We start from the raw sequence: 22,204 nt of genomic DNA, 5'->3' as shown, positions 1-22,204 counted from the left end.
GAGCGCGGCCGCGGGCGGCGCAGCGCCGCAGTGCCCTGAGCACAGCAGTCAGCCAGCGTGAGCCCCGCTCCGGGCGAGGCTAGGATCTGCTCAGATGCGGTGTTCACGGGTTTCACCTTGTCACTGAAAAGCATTAACGGTTATGTGAACACTTGGGGCTTGCTGGAGACTGGGGCATGTTGTCTTTGGAACAAGTGAAGCATAGAGCTCTCCTTCGGTACTTTATTTCTGTTTACTAGTTCAGGAAGCTTTCGTTTTGTTTTTCCCTTTAATATTTCAGTGAGAAAATTTGGCCGCTTACTGTGAAGTAAACCAGTGCTGAAACTTTATCGTGGTGGTTTACTTTACGTTTCAGACTTCTGGAGTTGTTCAATACCAGCCTGGGAGTGGCAGCAGTGAGCACATTGCAAAGCATGTCAGTTTTTTCAGGCTTTACAAAGTTACCCTAATTATCTTTTCCTCTCTTTGCCTGTAGTCATTTACATTTTCTGAACTAAACAAAGTATTAATGATAGAAATATCATAGACTCAGCTCAGTTTTAAAAAAAATATCTCCGTGCAGGAGAGGTTTTTGCTGGTCTTTGTTTTTTTGTTTTTCTTAATCTAGAATAATTTTAGCTACTTTCAAAATGTTTCACTAGACTTCTTTGAACTGTCTTGTTCAGGTGGCCCAGACAAATAGTCTCCTCCATGGGACTGTGTCGGTTTGGAAGTAGAATCGACTGCTGTTGGGGCTGGGCACGATTGTCCTGGGGACAATGCCAACGTGAGTATCATCGCTGCTGGGGCTTCTAGTCACTTGTAGAAAAGGCTTGTACACACCTAGTTACGTCTTTCACATGTTCACACACATTCTTATAAAGCAGGGCTTTAGTTTTTTGCACATGTGAGTCTGACTTACTTAGAAGGATGTTGTCACATTAATATTCTGTCTGTTATTATCAGTACTAAAAATGATTGCAATCAAGCAAGGTAAACTTTTGTTAGGGCAACGAGAATTTGGGAATTTTTGTTTGGTTTCCACTTCATTTCGTCGTCTGGTCTAATAGCCTGACATGACACTACATGTTACAGGGTGAGAATGTTTGCATCCAAGAATGAAACCCAAATTACTGATATTTCGCTTAGAAAGTCAATGGAAATGTTCCAGTTAGTATTGAGTTCAAACATTCTTTCAGAAACCCTGAACTAATAAGGGAATAAACCCACCTGACAGCATCCTTTTACTGGGTCACATGTGAAGAGAGATGTCTCAGGTTCTAACATCTGTCTAGAATCTTTGATATAGTTGCAGGATAACCAAATAGATAAGTCTTCATCATTAACTACAACTTCAAAAAATATTCTGTGGTGGCAGCTAGCACTGTGTAGAGGTTAAATTTGTTAGGAGAGTCACAGAGACCTCAGCTTGTTCAAATTACAGCCTTTGATACCAGGAACACTCGCCCATGTGTTTAACAGTGCATATGTGAGTGATAGCCCCTAAGTTTTTGCAGAAACGAATCTATGAAGTGTGGTCCTCATGATTTTTTGTGGGGTTCTTTTTGTTTGGTTTGTTTTTAAATTTTGATGCAAATGTCTGCAAACCAGATAATTTTCTGCCAAGCCATTTTTAAAGTAAAACAGGTATTAAGTCCTGTAAGTTGCTTATAGTCTGCAGGGCAGTGACTGTAGGTGGCAAATATTAGGCAAAAGACAGAAATGGCAATGCAACTCTAGACTCTCAGCAAAGGTTTTGTTCAAATCTGTAAACAGCGAGATGAGCTTCTTCCCAAGTGTGTTAAAAGCCCACAGTGTTTAATAGGTATGTAAGACAACTGGTAAAAAAGCTGTGTAAAGTAATTCTGGAACATAATAACATCCCTAATAGTGGGTTTTGAGGCAAAGGTCTCTGCTTCGTATCTCTCAAGCCATGCCATGAGTAATTTTGATTTTTAGGGCTGTAATTGGTAACAAGTAGCCCTTTCCTTGGGATGAATGTTTATAGAGAAGGAAGGAGAATGTGAAGTAAGTCGAGTGAGGCTACTACAGAGATGGTAGAATTTATGTCCATCTTTCATAATGCAGTTTTAAATGCTCGATGATTTTCAGATACATGTTTGAGGTTAAGAAGGCTTAACGGGCAACTTGCAGGATTTGTTTTTGTTTTTTTTTTTAAAAAAGGCAAAAATTAAGAACAAACCTAAAAAACCCCAAAGCACTAAAAGGGGTGTCACCGCTGCCCTTTTCCTAGGCAAGTTGTCTCTTGTGCTGTGACTGTAGATTGCAGCTTGTGTTTAGGTTGAAGTCAGTTTCTCACTATTACTGGCTCTGATTTGGGGTTGCATTTTATGATCTCGGGAGATGGGAATAAGGTGATACTATCAAAAGGTTCATAACTAAATGTTGAAAATGAGATAAAAGTAATAATACACAGTATTTTTTTTTTCTTTTTCACTTTTAATTTTGCCAGTAAGGTCATTTTTAGTGTCAACTTTTCCAGATACCATGAATGCTCTTTTTTTAAGGCTAAAGCTAGGTGAATTTTCACCTCCTTCCACTGCATTTTAGTCCGTTATGCACAGATTTCCTCTCCGTGCATGTTTCCAAGAAGTGCAGAGATGGATATCATGTGGTTATCTCTAGTAGTAGGGACCAGGTTTTCAAAAGAATACAAATTATCACTTCGGTGTCTAAATGCTTTTTTTTTTTCCATTTTGTTTTTTCACAAGCTGGCTGGTGGTAACTTCTGAATCACTGGATATTTGGGTGAAGACCATATTAGAAACTTAACAGCTCCTTCTGGTTTCTAAATGAAAGCCAATCTCATAGCAAGATAAAGCAAGAAAGTCTGCCCCAGTTGTGGGTGATGAAAATTCCAGCCATATCATGGAGTGGGAGATTACAGTACCTGAAAGTGCAACTTTCTAGTGTTTTCAGCCAAACAGAAAGTCTGTTAGTCAACTCTCCTCCTTGGGAATGTGGCGTTCAGTATGAAGGATTAACCTGGCACAGAAGGCAGCATTCCTGGCCTCAAAGGAAAACTCGAGTGTTTTGCTGTACAAAGGGATATCACTGAAAAACTTCCAAAAAGCCAAGTACACAGTTCTTTCTCCTGCTTTCTCTGTGGAGAAAGGCGAACCGCTTAGTCCCGTCCCCAAAATGAGCGGCATAAATACGTGTCAGACTTTCTCTGCTAGATATGTGTTTTCTTTGCCATTTCTGGAATAAATTGTAATTGCACAATGAAAACCATAGACCCAATTTACAAATGAGTCAGAAAAGAAGTGATAAATATTCAGGTAATAATGCTGAGCTCTTTATTAGTGAGCTTGAACTGCTTTTCTCAAACTAGTTTGTGCTATTCTTGATATACCTGCAAGTGCTGCAGCACCTTTGGTCTCTCACCAGCTTACTCACATGTAATTTACTATGTAGGCACTAATTACCTCTGAATTTATCTTCCTGACAACAAACATAAGGTGAGAACCATGCTGGAACCAGAGAATAGCAAGAATATAGTCTCCGATACATGACGGGGTTGTCCCAGCTCACAGAGACCTCTGAGCCGTAATAAACCATGGGCAAGTGATCGCTAACACATCTGGATATGTTTTCTGCTGTCCAGCTGAGCTGCTCCACCCCGCACGTGTGGGCATGCTTCTGCCCATGGCTACTGAGGAAAAAAATGCGTTAGTTTAAACCATATGTGTGGTTTAAGGTTTTATTGTGACAGGCTGTGACAGATGTTTAAGCCTGTATATGTCAGCTCTAACAGGCTGGGAGTGTGGCACCGCCGACAAGCTGTGGTGCTCCTGACCTTCCAGCCATATCCCATCCGTACAGTTGCAAATGGAGACTGAACTCTGTTAACTAAACTTGCTTTTGCGAAGTGTGCAGTAATTCCTTTTTTGTCCCTTTGACTGACAAAGGAATGCACCCAGAGCATAATCGTGCTTCCTGCTGCTTAGTAACGGAAGTCAGCATAAACTCGGCTGTTTTTTTCACTTTTATGAACATGTGGGAAGAAGTTGAAATCAGGATCCTCCTTTAATTTACATTTTTTCTTTAAAATGTTCTCTGACTCCTGTTAATAAATTAAACCAATCAAGACTTGTACATGCAAGGAAGTGCGTGTAGGTCTGATCTGTCAGAAAACGTGCTGCAGTGTCAGCTGTAACATCTAAGCTGGTAGAAATATTCTTTCTTCAGTGATGTGAAATTGCCTTGCCAATTCCAGCAAATGCTCTTAGGAGGTCTTTGAAACAGGTTGGATTATTTTTTTCTTTCTTCCAGATTGTGAACACCAAAGTGAGATGCATGTTTCAGCAACTAGATCCGTTTTGAAACTGATACAAATTCAGCCATATTTTCGAAGGGGCTGAACAAATGTAACTCAGATTCACTGGCATTTCTTAGTCCTTGTAAATAGAAAATCCATCCAGACTTACTTAGTGACCTAATCTAGATTTAGAACGGTGGATATATTCCATCACTAATGTAACTAAGCAGCTTTTCTGAGGTTTTGATGTTTATTGGTTAAACCTGATGTGTAGAAAGGCTAATTCAGAAGCAGCAGAAATGCTGTTTAAGCAACAGCTCTTAATTCATGTGACGTAATCTCATCATCAGGAGAGCTGATCCTTTTCACTGGTGACTCACAGCACCAGTGCTTTGAGTTAGATGGTAGAAGTTAGATGTTAAATATCTCAGTTGACGTTACTCCAAAAATCCCACCTTGTTGCCCAGGGTTTACGTGCATCTTGATAAGTAGTAGTGAGAGTAATCACACAAAAGCCTGCTTTTGTGCAAAATGGTATTTTGATAAAGTACCCAATGAGATGTGTGTAAAAATAGGGCTGTTTGGTATTTATGTGTTCTCATTGTGCACACAACAAAACTGTAACTCGGAGCAAAAGTGGTAGTAGAAAGAGTTTCTTCTAGAGTAAGATTTTTCACTTCCTGTGACACTGTTTTTGATGAGAGCAGATACTAACAGCACATTTTTAATTCATAGCTTCTTTTGCATTGTAGGCAACTGCGTCTGTGGTACTGAGTGTGTTGTCCTAACCTAGAACCCATTCAATGGGATTTAAAATATGCAGGAAAAACCAAGTTGGGGCATGCATCATTGCACCCATCTTGCACAAACACAGTTTTCTGTGTGCCAGCAGGAAAAAATTACCTTCAGAAGTTGATTCAGCTATTTTTTTTTATTATTAATGTGCCATGCACCATCAGTTTTCATGGTTTGGAATATCCCGGGGGGAGAGAATTTCCAGGAGTGGTAGGCATGGAGCTCAGTTCTTTGAGCTAGATGAGAAATGTCAACTGTGGAATAGAAAACAGTTGAGTCTGCTCCTATATTCTAGCTGCTGTAGTCTAGGAAACCAGCTGAAACCTCTCATCTCCTCCCCCTAATAGGATGTCTGTGACAGTATTCTACGGGGATGGCTGTCTTCCTGAGTGTTCCTCAAGGAAAGGGTAATCTGGGTTGTCTTGTCCAAGTGTCTCTGCTAAGTCAGAGGTAGGTCAGGCAGCAGCAAAGTCCTTGGAACCTCTGCAGACTGACCCTCGCTGATCGTCCGGTGTATAGAAATTGACTGTTAATGCATACCCGCATACTGAGCTCTGGAACCTCTTGAGTTTTCTGAATTTCAGAAAACTGAAATACTGGATAAGAGATGCACTCATTTCATGAAGAGGCTTACGTGAAAAGTAGTGTGATGCTTTTTTTCTTCAGTATGAAAGTGAAGTTCTTCCCTTCAGTTTCCAACAGGCCATGCTAGGGGTTATCTGAGAAAAAATTCTTTGTGGATGGTTTTGCCACTAAACCATCTTGTTTCCCTGCTAGTTATTCTTAGAACTAATAGTCTACCTGCCTTACTTTTAGCTGGCTTACAAATAGCTCTGTAGTTCTTTCAAAAACCATAAAAATGGTTTCCACATGTGTGTGTCTTTCATAAAATACACCTGCTCTTTACTTCGCTGCATGGCTGATTTATATGCTAGTTAAGATACCCTAAAGATGTGGGCTCCCCTTTGTTTCAAAATCACCGATGCAGTTTAACAGCCAAGAACTGTAGAAATTCTAGAGATACTACTTCAACATAGATTTAAAAGGCTAAGCAAGATTTTTTTAAAAAAGCGATGTAAAATGGCTTGAATTCTTATTCTGGATTACAGTTTGGACAACTCCTTTGCTAGAGATGAGAGCAAAAGTGGTTCTTTTTGCTGTATTCACATAGGTACAACATAGAAGTTTGGATCTGACAGTCTATCCCCATCTACTTCTACAGATGGAGCTCTACTATCAGATCCTCTGTTGGCAGAAGTTTGCTTGAACGTTGGAGTCAACAGAGGGTGCTTTTGTCTGGTGGACAGACAGTTTGACCAACAGAAGATGCTTAACAGGAATAAATTATCACTGAACATGGATTTTACAAATAGTGATGTTACTTGATTACTTCACTCATTTCAATACTGAATTCTTCTTAAACGGTAACAAAGTCTGCACTGAGAAGGGATTGTGAAGATGAGTGCTCTTTCAGAGCATCAGTCTGTTGTAACTCCATCTAGTTATCTCCCTGTGCTGAAGTTTGCGTGTTCTGCCTAGGGAGCAAAGTTTCCCACCACCTTACACTAAAACCATGACTGTTGGCTTAAAAGCCTAGAGACAGAGTGTTCAAGAAGGTATACAGTAAAGTACCCCCTTAGTAAAAGTGTAAGTCAAGCCAGCAGTTTATACCTCCACTTAGCACTGCATCATTAAAAAAACGTTAATTGAAGGATGTCAGGTTAGCTTAGGTTTAGTCAAACCTAATAGAAAGCACTACTAAGAGATTCTTCAGAGGACCTGTCAGAGAGAGGGGGGAGCTCGTACAAGCTGATAGAGCAGATGCAGGCATAACCATATGCTTTGCTGTGAACTGTGCATGCTGCTGCCTTCTTACAGCTGTGAAGAAACGTAGAGTGTCTATGCTGCTGCTCCTGTCCTAATGAGCTTAAAGACTCTGTATCTGTACTGTGCAATTCACAGAGAGGCAAGGTAGTGGGAGGAGGGAGGAGAGGTGGCTTTGCTCTCACTGATGCCGGGAAGAACGTTTTGTATAACCAGCAATGATGTTGATGGGGAGTTTACCCATGTAAATCATCTCAAACATCAATGGGAGAAGAGGCCACGAGCTGCTTAGGGCCAAACATCAATGGGAGAAGAGGCCATGAGCTGCTTAGGGCTTCTGTTTCTTGCACGTAACAATGCTTTCTGGAAATGGCAGTTCTGCATAGTCCACGATGCACAAAAATAAAACCATGATTTTGTCAAAAACGAGCCTTGAAAATACTGGCTTCCAGGAGGCTGACCCACTAGTAGAAACCTCCTTAAGTCGGTAAGAGTTTTGTTACTGCATTTGTGGTTGCAAGAATGCAATGCATTGTGTTGGCAATGTTTAATTAATATTGACATGCAGCAAGCCTGCTTCTTACACAATGACCAGTATTTTTGTGCATCCCTGGTACTTTTCAAGGAAAAGATATTTTATGCAGAACTGCAATATTGCTTCAATACTGCTATGCAAGAAGAAAAATGAGGTTTTGCTATTTTTATTCAGTTGGATTTTTTTCAGTTTAGACTCTCTATGCTTTTAAAGCAGCTCTGACTTTACTGTGTTAAAGACACAGTATCGTTTTTCACTTCCCTACTGGATCCCTCCTCCACTTCATATGCGGATAAGTTTTGCCATCCATTTTTTCCCGAGGAAATCTCCACAGTAACATGATTTGAGCAGTTACAATTGTAGTATATTCATATTTGGAGCTTCCCTCAAAGCCCGGCAGCAGCCTGGGGAGCCTCTTTCCACTGTAACAAGCGCTAAGGGACTTTCTGGTTAAAAGTAATTTAAACCAGTATAACTGCAATTACAGCAACCCCTCAAGTGTTGGTCAGATACTACTTATAATACAAAGAGCTGCTGTTGCTTAAGTCCCGGTCTTTTATAATAAGGCTATGTAGCCTAACAAGCTATGCTGCTAACATCCATTTTATTGGCAAATAAATTAATGTAAAATAAGCCTGAAACATAAATCTGTGTTTCCATCTGAAATTTAACTTTTGTGGTGTATCTAGTTTCATATGGTAGTAAGAACTGAAAAGGTCTCTAAGCATTAGTTTTAATTTAGCTGACATTGAAAATTTAAACATTGTAAAAATGACCAGTGAATTTATATGCCAGCATTTTTATTGGTTGCAGATGTTCAGATACTTATAAATGGGTGTAATTTTAATTACTCTCAAATTAGCATCCAGATGCTAACCCTTTGTGTTTGCTCTGTAGAGATGCAGCATTAAGAACATGTACCTATATTTAAATGAAAAGATACTGTCTCTTTAAGAAAAGCATTTATGTTCTGTTGATGGAAACATTGAACCTAAACCTTGAAATGTGAGATTTTTTTACAACTTTGTACCATATGAAACATGACAAAGTGTAGCTCCTTAGTTGATTGAATAAGAATAGCATTACGTCATTATACTTAATTACTCTTATGTATCAGAATATTTGTTAAATCTCATAATGAAACGTTGATGTAAGGTATTTCCATTTTTAAATGTGTACCAGAATTTCTTTTTATTTCAGAAAAGCTCTGAATGTTGAATGTGTGTAAGTCTCCAGGAATGTAACGAGTTGATAAAAACCCCAGCCAAGTCCATCCTCCTTACAGGAAAAAAAAAAGCTGGAATTTCTTTTTTTTGGATATTTGTTTTGCAGCTTTCTACGTCTTAAGGCAGAGAATAGCCAACCTAAGGTGCCAGCCCAAAGGTTAGCTGAACATATTTCTTGAAATAATTTTGGCAAGGTTGCGACTTATGGCCTCTCAGTCATAAGTTTACATGAACACTGTAATACGTGATAAGATGATGTAGATGTTCTTTTATTTTTTTTTCCTTTTTTATAACATGTGATTTGGAGAAGTTGAAGGGGGAAGGAAATTCACTGGGCTGTTTTTTCCAGTCACCTATCTGATGAGATACTTATTTTCTAAACTATTGCCCTTTTCCCTTTTCCCTCTTTTTCTTTATTTCACCCTCAAGCCCCAGGCAATACTTTCTCCTTCCTGCAAATTGTTTATACTCCCAGCATCACATTTACAGGCTGTCAGACTTAGGAGGCCTAATTTGCTTTTGCAGGATTGAATCATGTGCAGTGGGAGGTTATTTTGGGATGGCTGATTCACTTGTTGCCCCCCATTGCCTGCTTTGCACCTCCACTACAGGTTGTCATTCCCACAACAGGGAAACTTTACAGCCCCTGCTCTACATCAGTGTAGAAACTGGCATGTTAAAGGAGAATTAAACCAGCACTAGTTTTCATTGGTGCCCAGGGCTGTATTCTGCTGCTGCTGCTTAGGAATCGATCTCTCTTGTTTACTTATCCCTGTGGTGGGAGTACCAGTCTTTAGAAAGGGGAGCAAAGCAGTCAGCTGATCAACTGTCTGTGAAAGTCAGCCTTGTTACTGCGATACAGAAGTTACTCTGCTGAAGCCAATGGGTGTTACATTCTAATAAACAAAATAGCGATGGGGCCCAGTTTGTTTTGTGCCACTGCACATAGAGACACTCCTGCTAGCCTGCTTCTACCTGCTGGAATTAGGAGACAGAAGGATTCAGGTAACAATCAGGCATTTGAGATGATGGACCATTCTTTTAAGCAATTATCATGAACCACTTGAAATGTAAACATGAAAAGATTGACAGAGCATGAAATACTTCTTGCTTTTCTAATTTTGAATTGGGGTAGATGAAATTTTCACTGATTTTTAGAAGGATTAGGTAAGTGCATAAGCATTAGATAAGCTTTCACTGGCTTGGTTAAGTCAAATTGATTTCAGCGTTACCCATGCTTAAGTTATGCATGCTTTTAAGTGCTGTTCTGAATCGCAAGGCATTTGTGAACTAGGGTCTGGATTTGTCTGTGTGGTTTAGAAACCCGTTGGCAGCAGTCACAGCCACGCGAAGAATTCACTGCAGTGAATAGCCCACACTGGTTACAGTTTGTCATGTTAATGTGCTGTTACCAGAATCATATGTGCAAACTGAGTAACTGATTTACCCAGGCAAGTGTAGTAGCTGTGCATGAAAAATTAGGAGCCACTTATTTAATGGAACTCTGTGTTCTAGATGGGAGCTTAAGCATGCATTTTGACAACATTTGTTATAATGAATGTTATAAATAAGTACAAGTAATTTGTGAAAAAATGTTCAGGCATTATATACTGCCATTTTATCTGATGATATTATCAGTCTCTAGTTTCAGAAGTTGGTCAAGAACATCTATTATCTTTGGAAAAATAGAGTAAGGAATGTCTTGCAGATGAAATTATCTGAAAATTAATACCCAGCCGCCCTAGTCAGGCTTATTAAACTCTGCAGAGATAAATGTTTTTGCTGCTAGTATAGTTTTTTTGTGAAGCAAAGTTATTATTTCAGAAGTAATTCTGAGCTATGGGTATGACATGTTTTTACCACCTACTGCTAGCTGTGTGGTAGGTTAAGCTTTATGCCTTCTGCATTTGTATGTAGTTAAATGAAAAAGAAGTGTGTAACTCTGAAAGAGCTGCAGTGATTTATTTTACAAATTAGCTCATACTTTGGGGATCCAAATTACTGTGGATAAGGCAGATTTATTTTCCTAAGTGTGTGTTTATGCAATTACATAATTTGCAAAGAATTGCAAGAAGTAAATAGAACAAGACAGAAGTGAATTGAAGCTGGCTCTGACGAAGAGAAGTACTCAACTCGAGTTTGTGGTCTGTTATCACCACAAGAAAAAGGGAGCCAGTTTGAGGTGAAGGTGGAAACGTCGAGGAAAGCTTGTTTCACCAACATGCAGATCTTGTTATAAAGTTGGCACTAGGGAAACATAAGTAGCAGTCTTAAGATTGGAAGTCTGTTCTGCGTTCAGCAGTGTAAGAGGATGCAGTAAATATTTGTGAAGCTGAATGGTATGTAATCATCTCTAGGCTGATGCACAAATTACTGTCAGTCTTTGAGAAAACTGAGTTTTAAGGAGCTGGGATTTGAGTCAGAATAAATAAGGGGCTCTATGTTATGTGGGAAGAGAAGGCAAAAACAAGGCCGTTGAGGCAGACAGTCAGCATAGTTTGTTTCAGGTGCAGGTATTCTTACGTATGTTTCTTGACTTCAAAGAGGTGAAAATAGAGGTTCAAGGACAGGTTGGACACCTGCAGTCTGTCATTTTGAGGCAGATTTGAATGGAGGAATGCTAAAATAGCAATTAAAGACTTTGAGGGCAGCTCTGTCAATAAACCCTCTTGTGGGTACCATGCAAGAAAGAATATACAAGGAATAAGAAATAACTCTTGAGGAACAGAAATTAAAAGGCAAAGCAGGGAAAAAGAATGTAAGATTATACACAGAATTATACTCAAAGCTGTTTTGATGAAAGATGTAGCCAAGAGTGTTGGAAAAATCAGAGAAAAGTTAAATTGGTAGAGATCACTGAGTCACAGAATGTCAAAGTTTGGAAGAGACCTCTGGACGCCATCTAGTCCAACCCCTCTGCTAAAGCAGATTCACCTAGAGCAAGTTGCATGGGACTGCAAGCAGGTGGGTTTTGAGTATCTCCAGAGGAGACTCCACAGTGTCTCTGGGCAGCCTGTTCTAGTGCTTTGCCACCCTCAAAGTAAAGAAGTTTTTCTTTATATCCAGGCAGAACTTCCTGTGATTCAGTTTGTGCCTGTTGCCCCTTGTCCTGTCATTGGGCACCACTGAAAAGAGTCTGGTCCAATCCTCTTGACACCCACCCTTTAGATATAAGTACTGATGAGATCCCCTCCCAGCCTACACCTTTAGATATAAGTACTGATGAGATCCCCTCTCAGCCTACACTCTCCAGGCTAAACAGACCCAGGTCTCTCAGCCTTTCTTCGTAAGAGAGATGCTCCAGTCCCCTCATCATCTTCATAGCCCTCCACTGGACTCTCTCCAGTAGCTCCCTGAGTCTTTTGAACTGGGGAACCTAGAACTGGACACAGTACTCCAGATCTGGCCTCACTAGGACAGAGTAGAGGGGGAGAAGAATGTCCCTTGACCTTAATGCACCTTACTTTTCTTAAGGCACCTCAGGATACCATTGGCCTTCTTGACCACAAGGGCACACTGCTGGCTCATGGTTAACTTGTCCATCAGGACTCCTGGGTCCTTCTCTGCAGAGCTGCTGTCCAGCAGGTCAACCCCTAACCTGTACTAGTACATGGAGTTGTTCCTCCTTAGGTGCAGGACCCTGCATTTGCTCTTGTCAAAGATCATTATGTTCCTTTCCAGCCTGTCCAGGTCTCGCTGAATGGCCCCACAGCCTTCTGATGTGTCAGCCACTCCTCCCCAGTTTTGTATCATCAGCAAACCTGCTGAGGGTGCACGCTGGCCCTTCTTTCAGACCGTTGCTGAATATGTTGAACAAGACTGGACCAAGTACTGACCCCTGGGGATCACTAGCTACAGGCCTCCAACTAGACTCTGTGCTGCTGATGCCAACCCTCTGAGCTCTCTCATCCAGCCAGTTCTCAATCCACCTCGCTGTCCACTCAGCCAACCCACAGTTCCTAAGCTTCTCTATGAGGATGTTACAGGAAACAGTGTCAAAAGCCTTTCTGAAGGGAAGGTATACAACATCCACTGCTCTCCCCTCATCTGCCCATCCAGTCGTATCATCACAGGCCTCTATCTCCACTAAGAGAGCTCAAGGATTTCTTTGCTGGCCACAAAGAAAGAGTTCCTAACCTCCCTACCAGGTAGAGCAACCATCTGGTAGGGACTCCACCAAATAGTTTTTGGTAATTAAGAAATAAATCATTAACTTTAGAATTCTAGATGTGAAGGAATAGAGGGAATAGCCCATGGTAGGTACCCTCAAAAGCTTAGTGCAGAGGAACTGACAGAGCTTGAGGGGGACTGAACTGGTTCTGCAGGGATAAAATACAAATGAAATTTAAAACCCCCAACATTAGAGACTCAATGCATTGGTTGAATGTGTTTTTCTTTTATTGTATTTATGCAACTGAAAAATAGTTCAGAATGACTGAATCATGCACAGACACCACCAGCAGGTAGTAGTGGGTGGGAAGATTGGTGGCTTCTGGCTTTTACACAAGCATAACACATGCTAACAGCACGTGCATTTGACCAGAAATTCTTTCTCCCTCTCCCCCACATTTGGAAAAAACCCTAAACCCAAAGCACTCATTCATGTTTCAATTCCTTGTATTATTTTTACAGGAAGTTTAATTTGTCCTGAAGTTCAAGCGAGACTTAAAATGTGGTATTTATCGTCTTATTTGGAGGGAAAATTACTTCTTGCCAACCTTTAAAATAGGTACTCTGTTAGATTTTTGGCCAAATAAAAGGCTTTAGTATACCTCATTGACTCAATTGAAGTCAGTGGGAACTGAGACAGAGCAAGTCAAGAGTTTAAAATCAAACTGAAATGAATGATCAAGAGACCAGAGCTTATTTGCTGATATCTCCTGGATGAATTGGACAACAAATTGAAATGGAATGTTTAGTTGTAGTTTATTCTATGGCCTAGATAAATAAGCATTAGTTGACTAAAGATGAAAACAGCTGTGCTTAGGATTTCTGTCTACCCCAGTCCACAATACTACCCATGGGAATGCCAGCTTAAATGCTGTTAGGGAGGAATCCTTGGAGAAATGGTAGGTCTTTGTCAATATTGATTCAACAATAAATTAGCAATTTTGATTTTAGTGGCACTGGTCTATACAGGTATACTTGTAACTTTTGTTTAAAACAATTAGTATTGTAAAGAGTAGAAAGTTGTTGCTTATTTTTGGCAACCTTTCAGAATCTTGCCTTCTGGACTTCATTGCTCTAAGCATGTAAAAGAGTGACTTTCTCAGCCTGCTGTAACTCTCCACTGTCTACGTTTCCTTCTTGCCCAGTAGGGAGGTGTTACATAACAGACTCAAGTCCATGGGCATGGCTTATTTATTTCAGTCATTGTAAATGTGGGTTGATCAGGGAAATGATGTTCTATTTGTCATTGTAGTTGGTTGTTGGGGAATTTTTAAATTGTCAAGATGCAAAGAATATTAGTTGGAAGACTTTTTTTCCCCATTACTTGTAAGTTTAATTGTGTTTAAAAAATTGATAAACTCCATGTGTTCTAGCGGAGCAACTGAAATGTTCTGTTCTGTTTGGAATTTTTCAAGAAAATGAGTGGAAAATTAAAAGAAAAAACTAATAACATCAGCATGCATAGTGTATGCCTAGACTCATACCAAACAGCTGAAACAATTGCCTGCTATTAAAAGAAATGCTGAAAGTCAGGCTCAAGCTTATTTTTATAGCTGGGTTTTGTTGTTGACCATGTTCAAACAGAACCCTCCATGAGCCAGTGAGTGCCTCTCTGGGGCTGTGCAGGGGCAACTCCTCCTTTGGAGAAGCTCCAGATGTTTGCAGGCTCCAGATGGCAGAGTCTGAGCCAGCCTGTCTCTCTGGGTCTGGTGGCTCCCAGAGAGGTCGGTGGGAAGGACACATAAATGTCACCGGTGGAACCCCAGCTAGGTGTGCAGACTTGGCTGACCGCTGTCTGCTGCTTTAGTCCTGAGCACTGTGCAAAGTCCTGTTCAAGCTAACGGGAGAATATAGCAATTCCTTGGTGAGGGTGGCTTGATTCCTGACAGGAAATGCTGTGGGATGTATCTGTGGTGTTGGCTTGAGCTACAGATGCTGCTAAGCTTAATGCACAACACTTTTCTCTTGTGTATGGAAATGCTGCAGTCGTAACGTTGTATTGAATTTCGTTAGCTGTGTGTAAATAAGATGCATATTACTTAAGTAGCCAAAGTGCACAGAAAGTACTCTAATGAACAGAATGTACTCTAACAAACTTCAAGTACAGTCTTTGGCAGCAAGCATAGGTTTCCAAATACCTGTTTAATTGCAAAAAGAGCATTTTATTATGACTTTGACCTTATGGGTAGTGGTTTGCTAATCATTAGGAAACTTTCCTTGTGGTAGTAGAGATTCTTGAGCTGTGGACTGCTGAGGGGCTGAGATCTCCTGTAACTGAGACTTTTAAAGATAGGAAGAGGTATCTGTCATGTGATTTAAGTGCATTTCTTAATTATATCTGGAGACCAGGAGGAAGACTAGATCAGGAGTTATCAACCTGTACGTCATACAAGGCATTAAATACTGCGTAGTATGGAGCTAAGCTTGTTGAGGTGTATTGGACTAGATGATCTCCTGAATAACCTACAGATCCAATTGCTTGATTCAATAACATGGCCTATGTTACACCTTTCATGTCTGTAGACAGCTGCATATTATCTGATTTAAACAAACGTTAGTACATAATTTTTGTTCCAGTATGATATCTGACCTACTTGGTTAACAGAGAATTAAGCAAAACATCTGATTCCTAATACAAACATATCTGACCTTCTGAATTGAAGGAACATTTTCATTTCTAAGTGAAATGAAGATTAGTTTATTTAATTACTGAATTTTGTAAGACTTTTCTCCTTCAAGTATAAGGTCTTTTTTTCCTCTGTCTGAGCTGCTGCTGATTTACAATCTGTGCAGTTGAGGAGAGACCAAGACTTCAAAAAAAGTCAGCTAAACTAAAGCTGCTACAGGTTCAGCTACAGAGCTGTAACAGTTCACACCAAGTGGGTCCCATGGTGCTTTGTGGTTTTTGAAAAGGAGTTATTACCTAACTGTATGCCACTCTCTGAAGTGTAGTTGAAATATCATGGAAGCTTTCAAAAACTTATTTATGGTCATTTCCGTTTCTTTATAGTAGTTTAGATTACATGTTTTTCTTTTTTCCCAACGAATTCAAAGACATGAAGTTGGTCTTCACAGTCTTCGTTTTGCCACCATGGCCTCTAATTAGACTTGGGTCTGTGATGTTGGGGAGATAAGTCTCAGAGTTTAAAAGGGCTTATACACAAAGAAGATCTATTTTTCTGCTTATGACCATAGGGATTAAAAAAACAGTAATTGTTTCCAAGTACAATGTTCTAGACATTTTCAACGTGTCAGTTGCTCTTCAATGAGATCTGTCCATTACCCAAGGGTGCAACATACCTTTTAGAAGTCTAAGCAGCCCCTTGCCCTAACACTTAAATTGAGAGGTGTTTCTGAATCTGAATCCTAAATCTTTGTTTCTGGACAGTGTTTATTGGAAAAAAAAATATCTTGCATTAGCTATAAACATAAGATACTCCTTAAGACAGTTTTCAGAAAGAGACTGCACCATTGTGTTAGGAAGATCCATCAAGAGCAGTGCTGTAGATTTTAAACAAGGTTTTATGTTCTTAGGAGATACCACCAGCTATATATATGTTCTCATCTTTAAACAAAAACATACGCTGATAATAAAGGGCAAATGCAGTCCTAAAACTGGAGCAAACTCCTTCTACACTTAACAGTTGCTTCCATGGATGCGTTTGTGGGAATTGCTTATACTGGATGCTTTCAATCTTACGGAAAATATTTTTGAACGTTGGAGATGTACTTGTGTAGTTCTTCCACAACCAAAACCAATGTCATGTGTCTGGTTTAATTTTGTTCAATTCAACCCTGTCGAACAGCTTGGCCAGAATGCAAGCTACTTTTTTGAGTGCCTTCTTACAGATTTTTCTGTAATTACATCCTTAATACGTCCAGTTTTATGATACAGCCTGTTGTCAGATTAATTAATATTACAGCTGGATCTAGTTAGTTACTTTGAAAATCGCAAGTGATACTGTTAGTTTAGAAAATTAACTCAAAGCCAGGATAAATAGTAAATCCTGATTACAGGGTATTCAAGTTATGCCACCCTCTGATCCCTGTCTAATTTGTCTCCATCTTGCTTAAACAGTAAGCTCACCAGAATTTTGCAGTTGTGTTTTGTCATATAGTGATAGACAACATTTTAGAGCATAGAATATAATTTAGTTTTCCAATAGGTTGAAACAGTATCTTTAGTAATAGAAAGACGTTTCTAATAGAAGAGACTTGGAAATGTTTAAAATTTTCAGCTGTAAAATGGTTTTTGGAGTTATGCAGGATTTGTTGCACTTTGAAAATATCCTTGTTTATCCTACATCGGTAGAAATACATCTGTGCATGAATTCTTTTATAATAAAACAAGCTTTACTTCTGAAGAAATAGGTTTTAAAAGTTTGTTTTGTTAATTTTATTTGTGTTGTATTGAGAGAGGTTCCAAAAATGGCTTCCTGACTGTTATTTCTTGGATTCCTGCATTTGGGAAATTATAAAATTAGTTGGTAAATTTGACTCTGGAAGCAGAATAGACTATAACTTCTTATTCTGAGACCATATCTGTGCAGCAGATTGGGTAATAAATGCTTGAAACGGTCTTGAGGAGAAGTCACGGGGATGTGTGCAGTGATAAAGCAGCATATTACAGTCAATGTTGCTTTTGCTTTTACCCAGTCCTTTTTGCCTCAAAAAGAAAAAACACCAAACAAAAAAGTAAATTCCATGCCAGAATCCAAACACCCAAAAGGGAGAGATTCAGGCAAAACATTGCTTAATAAGGGGGGAATGCTGTGATCTGTGCTGCTGCCTGTCAGTGGCTGAACTATGGCTCTGTTTGTGTGTCACCTATGACATTGGTGTATGCATTATCTATACAGCTGGGGTCAATTCCACGTTTATCAAATTTAATGGCATGAATTATAGTACATACATACATGGAGTAAGTGAAGGCGTGGTGCCTGCTTGCTGATGAGTATTAAAAGGGTTTAATATATGCCCAGAAAGAGCACGATGTAATGTTGTACAAAAATAGACTACTGACAACCGTCCTGCTCTTCCCACATGTAATGGGGTGGTGGTTATTTCTGAAAGTGCACTGATGTTTGAAGAGTTGAAGCGTATTATGATGCCGAAGGGAGGAATGTAACAGTACTATTTGATAGGTTGTTGCCATTTGTTTCAAAGTAAAGCTCTGCCAGCCCTAACTAGGGTGGAAGAATAATGAGTATTCCTCTATTTGCAGCTATATGCCAGCCGGGTTGCAAACATGGTGAATGCATTGGGCCAAACAAGTGTAAGTGTCACCCAGGATACACTGGAAAAACCTGCAACCAAGGTGAGAAAGTGAAGCCCAAGAAAGAATTTCTCCGTGAAATCACAGAAGTACTCTTGATCCCTCTCCCTCCAAATGCTGTGTGTGTTGCCTGCGTTTGTAGGGTAATGAACTCATATACCAGGTCTGTTACTGCTGTAGCTATTTTGATATTGGGACTGACACTTGTAGAGAGAATGACATCTGCAGTGGGATAACACGGGGAAAAATTACTTTCATTCAGATGAAATCAGTGAGATTAATATAAACTATGTATTTATATGCTCTCCTAAATGTGAATCAAATTATTTAAATCTTGTGGTCAGAATTGTCATTGGATAAAGCCACACTTTTCAGGTTTGGATAGTGAGGTAGTATTTGTTTGATAAAAAAAAAAAAATTCATGCATGCATTCTCGTTTTTGTGTTTCTAATCCTGAACTAGATAGTTAGCAATAAACTGTGGTGTGTACTTGGGAGTTGGAAACATGAAGAAAGTTGGGAATAATTCATCTCACTGAATTATCAGTATAGTTCCATTGTGGTGGTTTTCTTTTTTTGCCAAAAATTATCTCCAAAGCCTGTAATGGTATAAAAATCATAGAGGATAAAATGGGATTGTAATACATGATTTGTCAGATTTTGATGCCTAAGACATGTTCAGACTCAAAGATATCTCAGTAAGACAGTTCTCTTCTCCAGTTGTCTCAGCCTTCAGAAAAAGATGAGAGGTATTCTGAGAGTGCTGAGGAAGTATGGTAGAAAAGTGTGACCTTTAGAGCTATATTGTTCTTCACAAATGTACCCTGATGTTTCCTAACCTCCTTTTGATGTGTGATTTTTGAAAACTTCTTTAAAAATAGATACGTATTTAATTTCAGATTTACTAATCCTTCTCTAACTGATGTGGAAATAAACGTTGTATTTTTCAGTTTTGTTTTAAGTTTTTTTTATTCTCTCATTTCTCAAATTATCCTGTCTCCTTTTCCCTTTATCTGGGCTGACATTTTAAAGGATGGAGTGTTGTGATTTTATTATTTCACACTTGTTTTGGTCAGTCTGGAGCTTTTTTAGGAAACTGCAGTGAACTAACAGTTGTTTTATGTCTGTGTATCAGTTTTAATATGTACTAATTACTTTAACAGTATCAAAAGGATGCTGTGCAAATTGCTGGAGGCAGCAGTCTTGAACTAAGCTATTCACTTTCCACTAAATGCTAAGGAAGAAAAGAAAGTGGCGATAAATGATGAAAGCAAGCCTTTTAGGCAGAATTGATGAAATACTCTTGTGTGGTGTTGGTGCAAAGTTGCCATGGCCAATGCGCATGAAGGTTCTGAGATGCCTGCGGACTGTGGTGTCCCAAGTGTTCACCAGGTCAGGTGACTGGAGCCTATAGCTATTCTATTATACCGTGAGACCCTTGAGCTGTTCCTGGGGTCAGGGTTCAGTTCTTGACACGTGCAGGTTCCATGATAAGGTGAGACCTGAAAATGTGTACTGGATGCAGAGGAGTCTGCTTTTGTTGTGAGGAAGTTCAAATCGCACAGGTTAAGTGCCTCTGCGACCTCTGTTATCACACCTCAATATAGCACTTGTCCTGTTGAGTCCGTGGGTCAACTTTTTCGTTTCTGTTCTAGAATAATAATTGGTAATAGTTAAAATAGTTAAATAATTAATAACAGAAAGTAATGGTGTTGCCAGAATGGTGGAGTTGCCCTGCAGAAATGTAAGTCTTTCTAGAATGCGTCAATGGTGCTGGGCTGTAAAGTACGCTCAGGTTCTTGTAAAAGACATTCTTTGAGCACCAGTACTGAATAAACAGACTTCACATCTCATCTGTTCATCGGCCTTGTGGATCAAGCCGTATTCCAGGCACCAATCCAAGAGAAGAACCCAGCCTCACAACAGAACTGTTGAACCCTCACTGTGATGATGCCTGGATGATTGTCCTTTTCTAGTGGCACTGCAGCTGCTCTGGCAATCTAGACCTCCCTTCAGGTCACTCAGAAGTTAGGATTAGCTGTTGCTTCTTTTATTACGTTGCTATTATCCTCAATTAAATTGCAGTGACAAGAACTAATTGAGTGGTCTCCCCACAGCATTCAACTCTCCTGAGCAGCTTTAGTGTTTCCCCTCTAGATTTTTGATCCCAGGTTTACAAGTGTAACCAGTTTTAGTGATAATAACAGAACAAATACTTCTTTCAAAATGTGTTCATCTGAAAATTGATGCCTGCTGTTCAGTAAGACCTGTGTTCTCAGACAAATACGAATAGCAAAAATCACAAGTTTTGAACTAGCAATCTAAAGCATATGCAGGTTAAATTCGTGTGGCTGGGAAAGGTTGTCTTTATGCAAAGAATATAAGGCTGCTTTTCTGTAACTTACCACCCTCTTTACCCTGTTTGTTCCAGTAAAGTCATGCAAAGCTTGCTACTTTTTTTTTATAAATGCAATTCTTGTCAGCACTTGATATCTGTATATTCTAAATGATTAATTAATGCATATTACAAAGATCTGGTAATTTCATTTTTATTATGCCTTCTTCCCATTCTGTGAAGATGAGCAGCTATATACAAGTCCACCTGGTCAGAGCAGTGAAGCACTTCTGTTCCGCCCCCTGGATCATCATGCAAGAAATATAGCATCAAGGGGTGAGGTGGTCCTGTATTTCAGGTGGCGTGCTCCTTCTACCTGCACGGCTTGAAACAGTAATGCAATTTCTTGCAGAGAATAGGCCAATGGCTGTGATGCAAAAGCTGGACCTGCAGTGTCACTAGCATGCAGAGCAAATAACTGATTGTATGTCCTTGAGGCTGTGTGCCAGTGCTCTGCAGAAGCTTGGGCTTGATTCTCCACCGTATCCCATGGTTGTAACTTGCTTTTTTCTTTCCTCTGCTCTTCTTTCAGGGCCTGCACTTTTTGTTTCTGAGTTCCTTTGAAAAGTGAGTGTGATGAAAAATGTTTATCAGGTTAGATGAAAGAAAACTCAGATTTACATAAAGCTGGAAGTTGAAGAAGATTAGGGTTGTTAACTTCTGCATTTGGCAGCTGCTGATTAGTCAAAGTGATGTGAACAAAACTCTCTTAGGGCGATATAATCTGTCGTAAGTTTGGCGTGGTACTGTGATAATAGTTGCTGAAAATGAAAGCTGATATACTGTTTAAATTGTGGTGATAACAATTTAATTTTTTACTTGGTTTCTGGACTCTAGCTTTCTGTTTTCAGTGTCTGAGTAAATTTGGTATTGAATATTTGGTCTCTGTGTTGCCTGATCCAAGTTATTTAATAGGCAGAAAAAGGCAGAAGAAGTCTAACTGCTGGAGTATTCTGCAGAAGCCAATTAAAGAAAATAGCAGAGTGTATGGCATCTTCCTTGGAATAAGTGCTCCATTGTTAAGCGTGTGCTGAAGTCAGTCATTATCCAAGATCCTGTGTAGAGCCACACAGTAGTCAAAGAAGTCACATTCACACTTGCCAGAATAGCACTCTTATCCTTTCCTTGCATACACATTTTCATTTCATGTCTTTAAAAATAAAGTACTTGTGCTCAGCAACCGGTGTTTCTGTTATAGACCTGCTTATGTAGTTTGGGCACCTCCATACTGTGTTATTTTAAAATTAAGAATGCTGGTTTTGCATGGACTGTGCAATTGTAGGCAACATGGGAATTTAAGTGACTGAACAATGAAATTCTCAAGTGCAGGACACTCCCACAAAGAAATTAAAGGGAATTGTTAGACTTTTTAATAGTGTTGGGCTTTATATTTTGAATTCCAGTTTGAGATTAGAAGTGACTAAAAGAAATTATATTTTTTTAAAAAGAAAAATGATGTAGAAGTGTTATTTTTTTATTACCCTTTGAGTTTATACATTTTAGCTTTCAATTCTTTTTAGAAAAAACTTGATGCATAGACATTTATACTGAGATGTCGTTATAGTTGTTCCTTGAAATACACAATTGATAAGTAACCAACTTTTGTTCAAGAGGTGTGTTGCTACGGTTGATTTTTTTTTTTTTTTGGACTGCTAACAGTAGCCCGAACAGACCTTACTTAAGGAACAAGAAACACACAAACGGAGTATATGAAAAGCAGGAAT

General features: G+C 39.5%; 1 protein-coding gene across 1 annotated transcript in view; it reads left to right on the top strand.

Moving 5' to 3' along the window:
- Positions 1 to 665: 665 nt before the first annotated feature.
- The window catches only part of NPNT (nephronectin), a gene marked incomplete at both ends in the record, with an annotated part of 35,104 nt that continues 13,565 nt past the window's right edge, over positions 666 to 22,204 (top strand). Inside the window, 3 exons of the mRNA XM_010139599.1 lie at positions 666 to 766; positions 8,748 to 8,798; positions 18,036 to 18,128. Of these exons, the coding sequence (XP_010137901.1) occupies positions 666 to 766; positions 8,748 to 8,798; positions 18,036 to 18,128 (245 nt within the window). The remainder of the gene's footprint in view (positions 767 to 8,747; positions 8,799 to 18,035; positions 18,129 to 22,204) is intronic.

This window comes from Buceros rhinoceros, unplaced genomic scaffold (assembly GCF_000710305.1).
Source record: "Buceros rhinoceros silvestris isolate BGI_N320 unplaced genomic scaffold, ASM71030v1 scaffold1967, whole genome shotgun sequence".
Lineage (NCBI taxonomy): Eukaryota > Metazoa > Chordata > Aves > Bucerotiformes > Bucerotidae > Buceros > Buceros rhinoceros.
Note: the sequence above shows the minus strand (reverse complement) of the source record. Positions and strands in the feature narration are given on the sequence as shown.